The 12234-nt window shown below is 41.3% G+C and overlaps 1 protein-coding gene across 1 annotated transcript in view; it reads left to right on the forward strand.

Annotated features, from left to right (window-relative positions):
- The first annotated feature begins 973 nt into the window (after positions 1-973).
- The window catches only part of ARHGAP28 (Rho GTPase activating protein 28), a 73950-nt gene continuing 62689 nt past the window's right edge, over positions 974-12234 (forward strand). Inside the window, exon 1 of the mRNA XM_066183171.1 lies at positions 974-1139. Within this exon, the coding sequence (XP_066039268.1) occupies positions 1015-1139 (125 nt within the window). The 5' untranslated portion in view covers positions 974-1014. The remainder of the gene's footprint in view (positions 1140-12234) is intronic.

Raw genomic sequence — 12234 nt, forward strand, 5'->3', positions numbered from 1 at the left:
TTCTCACCTGTGCTCACAAGGTGCTCAGAGACCTGTGGCCCAATGAGTAAAATTAGGGACATCCTTCACATGATTTCATAGACAGGACAGTAGTTTTCAGGAACTGGCATTTATCAGAAACTTTTCTTTAAAACAACAATAACAACAACAAAAAACTGAAGAAGTGGGGGAGGAAAATAAAGGGATGTGCAAATACTCTCACTTCATCCTACAGTTTTCTCTGAGTATTATTCCAGAATGGGACTCTGATTATTTTTTCTTGATTGTCTCCTTTAGAGTGAAAAGCAATTAACATACAGAGATCAAGTTAAATCATGAGAAAATATCAAGCATCTTGGTGTCTATTTATTTACAGGATTGCTCCAGATGAGCACACACTTGATAAAATAATTCACTCATTTCCAGTGCCTTTCCAGTTATGTACACAGCCATATCAGGCAAAATGAAAGCTTAATCTGTTTTCAGGGGACAGCAAGTGAAGTTCCCTGCCATAGAAATGACCTGGCATGTAGGAAATCACAGCTCTCGCTGCTTGGTCATTTAAACGGAGCAGAGCCCACTCAGTTTCCGCATCCCTGGTAAGGCTCCCTGCTCCACCAAACCATGTCTTGTGTTTGACTTAAACAAGACTAATTCAGGGGCAGGAGGAGTAGTACGAATTTGCTGTTAAAAGGAAACAACAAACAAACAAAAAAAGGAAGCAGAGAACTATTCGGGGAAGAAGTGCTCGGGGAGGAAGTGTTCCGTGCAGGATTATCTCAGGTTTCTCGTTTCCTAGGAACGTAGTAACTTCCCCTTGGGTTGTTTTGTGGGCGGTGTTTTTGAATATATGCTAATTCAGCTCGGCTGACAGGGAGAGTAGCCGTGTCTCAGTGCCACAACTCTGCTGACAGGCGGCAGCGGCCAGCGGCTGCGGCCGAGCCAGGCCATGGGCTGGTGCTTGTGACAGGGTCACTCGCCCTCCTGCCGGGTCGCTTCTGCCACCAGCAGCGGGGCCGACATGTGCCTCTGACCATGGAGATGAAGGACTCGGGCAGCGTGGTGCTGACAGCCTACCATCCCCACAGCCCGGCCAAGATCTCGGGCATGGAGCAGAGCTTTGTACAGGATATCCCCCCCAGCCATTCGCCCACCAGCAGGTAAAGCCCGAGGGGTGGGGAGCGGTGCCGTGCCCCGATGTTTTGCCGATGTTGGACGTGTGTTCTGCTGACCGTGTGTGGCAACCTGAGAGCTCGGACACTTCGGAGCGCTTTGCTCTCACACATTCCTTGTCTCCGCCGGGGAAGCGATTCAGCCCAGGGGTGCGGGTTGGGAGCGGGGAAACTCGAGTGAGTATTTTAAATCTTGTAAGTCGACAGATCAGACCGGTTTCCTGCCCAGGATACTCAACAAGACAATCCCTACGAAAAAAGGCACGTGAATCAGGCTTCTGCTCAGGTCGTTTAGGACTGTATTGCCAAAAAGTGAGGTGACGGGACTGGCTGAGCTTGGCGCTCAGAAAGTTGATTCTGGCTTTGGTTTAGAGGATTGTTTAATTCCTTCTCCGTTCACTCACCAGGTCGGACCCAATCCTTGTGCTTTTCTCTGTGAAACTGAGGTAGCTGCTCTGCTTTGCACACCCACATACATACACACAATGGGAGACTGCATCGTTAAAGACTTAGTCTAAATACGAAAATTCCTTTCTGTAGCAGGAAACTAAGTATTGTCTTAATTAATGCAGTCGTGTGTATGTTTACCTTCCTGCCTTGTAAGAATGCATGTAATACATGCACAGTTCAAAAACAAGCGGTTTGAGCAGTTTTACTATTTTAGAAAATCTGATGTTTCTCCTAAACATGTATATCTGTGTTTTGCAATTTTCTCCAAAAGGAGTGAAATAAAAGATCATACTGTAAAAAGTTGAAGAAAGTAGGAAATCTTGTATTATGGCTTGACTGAAAAAATAAGAACTAAAGTCGAAGGAAACAGCAGATGACATTATCCCCACAAATCAAGTCTGTGTGTTCTCCTAATAAAAATAATGATATTTGCTTCATATTGCTTATTTATAGCCAAATAGCTATTTTTGTTTTCAGTGTCATTATTTAGATTAGCTGCATCTTCCTGTTCTTTGTGTGTTTCCCTGGCTGTCTCATAAAGATAGCTCCTTTGTTCTGGTAAACTGATGTTTGAGAGCAGTACCAAAATACACAATTACATGTTGAGAAAGAAACGGAGTCTCTTTTGCTACTCAAAACAGAGAGCAGTGGTTTGGCATTCGGTTACAGGGAAGCATGTAGTTTTTTTTCCCCTGTACTCTTCCCTGAGGAAGAGCACTAAACTCAATCTCCCTTTAAGTTTGTGAGCAACAGAAATGTGGTGTTTTGCTACTTTTCTTGTAGGTGTGCTAATTGTTTTAAAATGCACTTCAAACTTATGCTCAGAGTGTATGAGGGTTTAAATCACACTCATAAATCACATGCATATCACCTGCAAAAAGCAGAAGTGCCAATTACAGTTCCTGAAAGAAAAAACTAAAGCAGATCCTGTCATTTTGATGAGGAACATATTTTGGAAGCTCCTGCCATGAGACAAAGCAATGTGTCTCTCTCTATCTCTACCTATCCATAAGATTTTGGTGCTGTCTCCCCTTTCTTGTCCTCAGCTTCCCACAGCTGTCTAATAGCAATAGCCAAATTCTGCCATATGGGCAGTCAGTGGCTGTCTGAGTTTCCGAAGCCTGTTCAAGAGAGGGATTTTATTAACGCAGCATGAAGTCCTGTGGAATGCAAAACCCATGAAGGCAAATGCACTGAGTGTTTTAGCAAATGGTAAAATAGGCTCTGGTTTAATCCCTACTTCATCTTCTAAGAACTCTTTCCTGGACTGCATTTTCTCTGCCGCCATCCTAATGCAAGAGGTTTTATTATAGAGTCTGTCTGGTGTTCCTTGATCCCTAGGGCAGCTACCCACACTCTGGCATCCTTAACTCTTCAGGAAAATGATTCAAAAAAGCAGGAAAAGAACAGAGGTGTCACCCTTTTCTTGTTCAATAACAAAAACAGTTGGGACCCAGAACGTGACTTTCCTCTCAAGTCAGCTGCTTAAGTTACATGTAGCTCTAATGCAGTCTGTACTCAAGATGTTTATCCATGAGAATAGAATCTGTCTTGGATATTAATTAGCCTTTGATTTGATAAACGGCTGACCACTTCTCTCTCAGCTTAGGAATCAAGATCCTTAATTTTCCTTCCTCTTCTCATAACGTTTTGCTCGCTCTAGAATGAAGCACTCTTTTTATTAGGATAGCTCCACTCACCAGAGTCGGGCTTGGAGGTGTCTTCCAGCTGTTTTCTCTTGCAAAAACTTTCACTTTCAAAACTTTCTAATCAGAGTTTTCTCACAAAAAGTGGAACCTAATGCAACCTCAGCCAGCATTTAACTGCACCCCTCCCTGCCATTTAAAAGATAAAAAAGGAAAGATTTAAGTAACCAACATGAGCCCCTAAATAAAGGAGTAATCTTAAACACTGTTGACAATCCAGACACACAGCTGAGGAGCTATGTAACAAAAGGTTACACTAACAGATGCATCAGACCACTTGGATTCATATTCATGCACAACTCTCACAGGGCCAACCAGGCTGGCATCCTGTGTGCATTTCTAAAACACACTGCCAGCATCAGGGTCAGCATCAAGTACAGCAGCTGCAAGTATTTCCATTCCTAAGCCCAGTGGGTATAAAGCCCATCATAAGTTAGGGGATAGTAGCTAGTGGGCTGTAAGGAGAACAGGAGAAAATTTGCTTTAATTGCTTTGAATGGTGGATGCATCAGTGTGCAGTGAAGGATGGAGAGAGAATTCATAAAAGTAATGAAGAGGAGTGTGGGATGAAAGTTTGACTACATAGTGATGCCATCACCAGTTTGCAAAGGAGAAATCTAGCTTCCAAATGTAGTGTTGGATAACATCAATAAAGTGGTTAAGAAAAGGGACCACAGATTCCACCCATCCTCCAGAGCAAGAGTTTACCAGGGGGACTAAAGACAGTGATACTTAAATATCTTTGCTTCAGTTACCCATATAGTTCAATTCTATCTTTTTCCATTTGTTGCATCTTGCAGACTTATTTAACCAGTTCTATTCATGGGCTGGGATGAGCCCTGAAAACTGCACTGCTGAGTTTCCTAGAGCTGTAAGAGAAATATCCAGACAAACCTTGCTTCAATTCTGCTCATGTAACCAGCAAGTTCATTTTCCATTTTTCTCATGGGATATTAAGGTCTCTTTCCTTAGCTTGCCATCTGCTTTTATGCACACTTTATAAGCATTTATAGTACTCGTATCTTTTTTATTTATTTATTGCCTGTGAAATGAGGTGTTGGGCAGATCTCCGTTTTGTTTGCTTGGCAGTCAGGCTAGCTCTACAGCATATGAGTATAGTGGGAAAGATTCCTGTTCTTGTGGCAACCCCATCACTCTTTTCTGATCCCGTTTATTAGAAAGCAGATGTCACAAGTACCAGCACCAAAGAACCCAGACTATCACACTATCCCTGTCAATACAGATCCTGTCCCAGTGCAAAGGTAAAAGTGTTGATTTATGTTACATAACATCAGCTTTGGCTTCCCCATTCCAGAGAATGAAGGAGTTTGTAGTTGTGCACAGATACTGCTCCTGGATTATATAGAGGAAAAGTGAGGCCATGGCCATATGTCTTTCTCACATCTCCTTTTTATCCTGTTAGGAGTAGCTAGGATGAGTTATTCCTGTGCTCAAAGGAAACAGGCATGACCTCTATGCCAAATGGCCAGTGAGCTCTCTAAGGTAATTATGCAATTAGGGGAAGACAAAGCATTCCTAAGTGAGTCATGCTCCAGCTCTCCTTGACTCCAATATGATAATTAGTGTGTTCCTCTGTTTGCTCCCAGCACATCTACCAGCAAAGGACCCATCCTGCACTGCAAATCACAACATTTTCACTACAATGAGTGGCTGTCACTTATGTGTGCATGAAGTAAAGCGTGTTCATAGGGTTTGTTCCTGCAGAGTGGGGTGAGAGCAGCTTTTAAAGTGCACGTCAAACTTTTTACACCCGGAGTAACCTTTTCAATCAATAATCATGCAAAGAGCAGCATATATACTACCAACCCTAGAAGCTTGCTACGTAGGTAAAGGACAAAGTTGATGTCGGTACTATTGATCAACACAGCCAAGAGCCCTTCTTACCTTCTTCCCTAGTCAACTGAAATCCTGGTACTTCCAGTTGTTTCAGAGAAATGCCTTCCCAATCTCTTTGCATTCAGCATTCACTCCTCCTACTCTCCTAAGTGGGGTGACTTTCTGGCAGACATCACTAAACTGAAGAGTCAAGAAAAACCAGGAATATTTTCTATATTGGTTGAAAAATACTGTGTGGATTGAGTTACCTGTTGGCAACTTCCAGGATCCTTGCTCTCCAAATCTAAAGCTTGCAGATTTGGAGCTGATCGTCATGTCATTACAGTGGACAAGCATGACACCGGATTGTTTTGCCAGATTCATTCCTCCTTACAAGCCCCAGGATACTATAGATATATGTCAAGGTGAGGTAAAGTGTCCTGAAATAATTCCCAGGAAGGAATACAACTGTCGGAGGAGTCTTTATGCACCAAAATCTGTCCTGTGACAGGAGGAGCCATGTGAACAGTTCCGTTTTTATCCCAACAGAAGCAGATTTTATCACACTGAAGTAAGGTCTGTATGCCCCGAGGCCAGGTGATCTGGGTTGGATTTCTGTCAGTGCTGATTGAGTAGCTCCCCTGCTCAGTTGTATACAAGTGATGTCAAGAATGTCTTCTTGGTGATGCAGGATAAACAACCTTAACTATTTTGGATGTTTATCTCACTCTATCATAAACTTCCCCAGAAGACAAAAATAAAAATCTGGCTCCTTTTCCATAGTAAATCTTGACGTGACTTGGGCCTTTTGCAGTAACTTGGATTCCAAAGCTATGAATTTAAAATTTTAAAATGTACTACATGTGGTAAAGAAAATTCCACAAATCAGTAGCCTAGGAAAGAACAGCATTGGCACCACCTGGGCAAAGAATAAATTTTGTGGGAAAAATAACCCTTGTTACAACTTAGAGAGGCTTTCTAAAACATGATTTTTATCTATATTATTAGAGATGCTAAGAATGATAATTCTTCATAAAATATTTACCAGAAAGATGCATATAAATAAGTCAGACAATAGTAGACACGCTTTTCCTGTAGGTTTTAGAAATACTTACAGCTCGTCCTCTGGGAGTCACACTGAGGAATGTAGTATTTATAGCCAGCTCCTTGTGTTATGGTTGAAACTAGAGTTGGCTTCTCTGGTTTCTTTTTAGTTTTGTGCTCCTGCTGCTCTCCCTGGTACCTCCATATGCAGAGCTAATGAAAAACATCTGGCACTGTCCCTTTGATCATTTTGTTTGGTTGAACATTTAGCCAGCTGCCCCATTCATTTTTAACTAAGTCACTTATCTCTGATTACATGAGGGTTGGAGCTGCCTGCAAAAAAAAGAGTAGGTCCTGAGAGCCCTGCATGGCCTACACAGACACGTTCAGATTGCATCTGGCAGCCTGATATCACTGGCATAACAAACTGCCAGGAATCCAAAACCTTATTGTTACTTTTGCGCAGGAGATCATAATAATTCCGTGCAAATGTGTGGAAAATGTGCAGAGGTGGCAACCACAAGACATGACTATGGAGTACTAGTAAAAGTAGTTAGCTAGAACAGGATCTGAAAAGCACCTGGTTAGTGCTATACAAATATAGAATCACATCCTAAAATAGTGTGGGGTATCCACAGCAAACAGTCAAGCTAACATCCTGAATTTCAGCTAACCACAGCAGAGCAGCCATTTGGCCCACTGCGATGCTGAGCTCCAGCTGGCCAGGCAGCACAGCAGGGCCAGCCCAGCTGGCAGCACCTCTGCCAGAGGGGCAGGACCATGCTCTTTGCAGCCTTCAGGTACCACCATGGTAGGTGCATTTAAAGAACACAGGATAGGTACTCAGAGAATAGTGCCCAGAGTCTCATCCCAAGGTGGTGACTGAAGCAAACCATCCTACCTAGCATTTTGGGCCCCCTTTTCCTGCCTCCTGCTTTCTCTCTCAGTGGAAATCAACTCATACCCCCGTGGTCTTCCAAGTCCTGTCTGAGTGCTGGGGACTCAGAACAGGGAGACAAAAAAAGAATACAAGGGGATGGGAAGGACAGGGGACCAAAGGAGGACAGGAGAAGGACCACATTCCTAGGTGTATTACCTGATTTGTATCCTTGTGTGCAAATAAAAGGATCTGGAGTCAGAAAACAAATAACTCATAAAGGTTGTGTAGTGGTGGGGAAATTTACAGCTGGGCCTCAAGTCCCACCAAACACATGGGGTTTGGAATGGCATTTAAGTAGTGATTTTGAAGTCAAAACATGAAATGGTTTAAAAGACAGGTTGTTTGAAAAAGTGCACTATTACCCTGAAGGACTATTTCAGCAGAGATCAGCAGAAGTGCTTGAGTTGGCATCCCTTGTAATTAATGCAAGGAAAAGATTGATGATCTGTGAGGGATCCCTCATTTCTGTAATTCATTTTTTCCCCTGCCATATCTTAACTTTCCAGACACTGTCAGAGTCTCTGAGGAGACTGGAATAAACACTGGAGCAGGGAGCCTTTTATCAGCTTGTTTGTTTAAAGGCAGACATAACTATGTTGTCTTATTTAGGATGCTACATGTAATTCTCAGCTACTGTACGTCTCTGGGATTTTTAGATCCATAAAAGCATCCAGTTTAGGATGGACATACATTGGAAGCTTAGGCAGAAAGCAAAGGAGAGACAGAAATCTCTCCTACTAAATGTTGCTGATAATGAATTTCCACTTGAGGACTACACAGGCCTTTTATAAAAATCTCTTGGTGCAGAAGGTCCTCTGGGCAGATAATGAGCAAGAGAATGGCCAGAAGGCTTTTTGTGGAGGGTAGAAGAGCCTTACAAGGAGAGACAGAGGAGAACAAGTATATATGGGGAACAAGTATCAGATGTAGAGGTCCATCTGTGTTGACACTCAGATGAAAGACAAGTAAAACAAGAGACAAGCCAGGGAACTGTGTTTTAAACACCTGTGTATGAAACCTCAGGACATCAGCCATCAGGTTATTCTCACAGTTTGCTACCAGAGATGGAAGAAGGTCTAGAGCTGTAAGTCTTCATATTTTACTAGAGCTAATAAAAAACCCCCTAGCTATCAAATGGTCAGACTTGGGAAGGGCATAATAAATGTATAAAGGCCTGAATTTGACTCATGGAATAGTAGGTTCTTTGCTAACTACACCGCTGCAGTGTCTGCAGATAGCCAGACTCTAAGGTAATCAATGCAAAATATAGGTATGGCAGTGGAGAGCCTCCTCACCATCAGTTTGTCTTTCTCTGGCTAATAAAACTCAGAACAAAATATCGTCCAACCTTGTCTTCTGGCCCACTGATTGTCATACCTAGTGGTCAAGAGGGAATTTAGAAGTGAGAATGACAGATCCTTTTTAAGGTTTACCTTAGCATAAGAGCAAGAGCTGGATCGTTGTAGCATTCAAGCTAACATGAATTAGCCCTTTCTTTCATTCTAATTTAATAAAACATCAATAATAAATCATGCAGTGAAACATCAAGTGGATTATGAGTCTTGTTTATACATATGGACTGAGTTAATGGACACTTAGGGGTAGTAATAGAGGTTTTACCTCTGAACTTAGTGGAAATGGAATCAGGTCATCAGAACTCACATCCTTTTGTCAATAATTTTGCTTACAAGGCATGATCTGATTATGTTATCTCCTGTCTTAAGTCAGGCTGACTTCTTTAGTAGTATTCTTGCAGAATAGGGCATCTGTATGAAGTCTTAGATAATTAAAACATAAGAGTGACTAGGCCTGTCTTCTTTTTTGCAGTACTTCCCTCTGTTACTCAAATATTTTGAAAACTTGAGTTCTAAATATTTGTCTGGATGTGCCAGAGATGATTATAAAATCTTTGCTGTAAATACAGGTGAAACATGGAACACGGGGGCCTAGGGCATTCTCTGAAGATGTTTTTCAGGCTCGGCTATCCTTGGCCATTTCTGGGCCAGATGGTGCCCATGTCATGCATGTGCAAGGAAGTGAACAGAAACAGTGAGTTTATCCTGATGAACAGAGACAAGGGAAGTCTCTGTACTCTTAGCTGCAGCAGGATTTTAATTTGCAAGTGCTCACTTTTGGAAAGAGGGTGGGAAGAAGGAAGCCAGGACAGCCTTCCAAGCAATGGAAAGAGGTCTTTAACATACATGGGAATCTTTTGTCACCTGCTGAAACAACAGTGTCTGCCTCAAATAACGTCCTTCTTACATCTTCCACTCAGAGGACGCATTTCACCATAAGACCCTCTGATCTGCTGCAATCCTTTGTGGTGCCTTGTTTGTTTGCTTTCTTCCCTCCTTCTTTCTTTCAATTAGCTGAGTCAATTAATCCATGAGAATTTATCGTTACTGGTAATGTAAATTTTCTGCAAGTATTAATTTATTCTGATTTACCTGTGTGTGTAGAATATGTGCAAGCCCATAGATAGAGCATGAAGTTTATGGTTACCAGCATGTCATTGACAATTCACAAAGTATATGGCAAACAGTAGAATTACTTGTCCCACAAGTCAAATATTAACTGGAATTTTCTTCAAGCATATTTGTTCAAACCATCTGTTGCCTCTGACAAAGAGTAGCAATTGAAAATAAACAAGCAAGAGAACCTATGTCAAATTTTTGAAGAGCTTTCTTCATCATACAGGATCTCCATGTTCCGTATTTAGGGAGCACACCACATATTTTTGGAAGAGACGTTGATTCTGCAGATATTTTGTGTGGTCAAAATGCATTTCATCCTTAATGGACTCCATCTCTTATGCCTTTTTTTAACTACTAAATTTGTTTCATGAGATTTAGCTAACCCTAGTCTGAAGTTAACTGTGTCACACTCAGCAACGCAGTAAGATCATGCAAGCCAAAACAGCTTGCTTCAGTCTACACTGAGCACAAGTAAATCTGCAGTTAATTGCCTTAGATGTCATGCAACAATGAATCACTAGTTTTAAGTAATCACCCGTTTGTACATGGAGTTTATTGTCATAGTATGTCCTTGGAGGCTCATTTTCTCTTTCCAGTTTCAAACATGGGGTAGGATATTCATGTGGATAACAAGGATGTCTGTAACTAACACTTAGTGCAATCAAGAATTCTAAAAGATACAGTTAGGTTGTAATTTTCAGAGGTGACCTTCTCCTCCTTACATGGAACTTTCTCAAGTAAGAAAGACATGTATTGATTTTTTATTTCACAGGTTTTTTTCACTCTCAGACACAGGACACTGGAATTTGTGTACTGTCAGTATTTAGGCCCAGCTGTGATATCTGTATTCTGCTGAAAATCTGCATTACAGGGAAAAAAAAACCAAATAAAGTAATGAAAAAAAAAAAAGTAAAAACCAAAGAGATTCAGTCTGACATCATATGGTTTAACAGCAAGGTAATAAATCTGTGGCTTTAGTGTATATCAAGATTACCACGTAATGGCTGCACACAGGAATTCAGAACATATTTTCATGGGGTGGCTGCAAGCAAGTCTGACCTCCCTCTCCTGTGTCCAGGAGCTGTAGGGCCGCATTAGCACAGAGTTTGGCCCAAGCCAAAAAACAGCCATGGTGACGCTCTACCTCAGCTGCAGGCTTCTGGTCCTGAGGAGCCCATGTCCAGCCCACTGACACGACTGTAGGAAACTTAAAGGCTGGAATTCAAAGTGTTTAAACTAATGCTTCAGGACTGATAAGAAAAAAAAAAAAAAAAAAAAAAAAAGTGTGTTTTCTGAACAGGCTACTCTGCTGATTAATAGTTTAGGCTGGGTATTTTCAGGTTTAGGTACATAAACAGGTATAAAGTTACACCTCATTTTTCTCAAATACGTTGCAGCCTGGAAGGGAAGTGTTACCCAACTTACTTGACCCATAGCAGAATATCTTATTCTTCTGTGCAGATCAGATTCCTCCAAGGGAAAAGCACATGAAAAAGAAGTGCTGCTTGTGATACTCACTGAGAAAAGCTTGTTGACAACAATATGAAAGTATTCATCATCTGAATCCCTGTAGACTCTACCAGAACAATCAAGGGTACAGCAGGGATCCAGCACTAGTTTTGATGAATAAATTTAAAGATTTTACATTTTTATTAGGCTAGATTTTTTCCCTTTAACTTAGGTAATCTATCTGAAGAGTAGAGTTCTGATTGTCTGAGATAATAGAGCTTAAAAAATCTTTTATTTCTTAAACAAGACTGAGGCCAGTCAGCATCTGAATATCCATTAGAATCACCTTTCTAATTAAATTTCATCATCTAGATCAGAAATATGATGATGTTCAGAAACTGCATTGAGCCACATTCAAACACTGTAAATAAGGTTTATAACTTTTATTCTTGAGCTGCCAGTTCAGCCTTTGGTTTCTGAATCATTTCATGGCATTGATCCAGTGCTTCAGTTACGCTGAAAAAGACATTGACCACTACCAAAGTGGGTGGAAAAACATCATTCAGCAGTCATCTGGGTATATCTGCTGAAAGTATGTCTGTAATTTTGTGAAGGAGATGGTGTTACTAAGAACAGATTGGTTTCTGAGACTGCCTTGAAGCCAGCCAGCTGTAGTTAAACCCTCAAAGGCTGACAAAGTGCATTCCTAATTATATCAGTGGAGTGGATGGCTAGATTAAGTTACCTCCTTTGAGACTATTGGTGATGAGTTTCCATCACTGTGACAGATTTTATATTTCATACAAACCAAGGGGACCTCAGGCTGTGCAACAATAGGAATGACCCAAATTCTAACATGACACACACCTGCAGGGCTACCGTAAAACCCACAAATAGCCATATCGCATTGATTCATTGGACATAATGATAACATTTGATGGGCAATATTTGAAGACTTTGAGTAAATGTGAACTTAGTATGGGATTAATCTTTGAAATTAAGTACATCAGTTTGCACCAGGCACCAGAAAAACAACAGGAAAATCATGGACAGTGGGAAGAGTTTTTCTGGTATCTTTAGAGAAAACACATTTTTATGGCTTTGGCCATCTTCACAGGGTCTTAAAACATTCACTGACATCAGTACACTTAAGCAACTGATATAGCTGAAGATAATAAGCTCAG

This window comes from Chamaea fasciata, unplaced genomic scaffold (assembly GCF_029207755.1).
Source record: "Chamaea fasciata isolate MVZ Bird 193981 ecotype frontalis unplaced genomic scaffold, bChaFas1.0.hap1 SCAF_1, whole genome shotgun sequence".
Classification (NCBI taxonomy): Eukaryota; Metazoa; Chordata; class Aves; order Passeriformes; family Sylviidae; genus Chamaea; species Chamaea fasciata.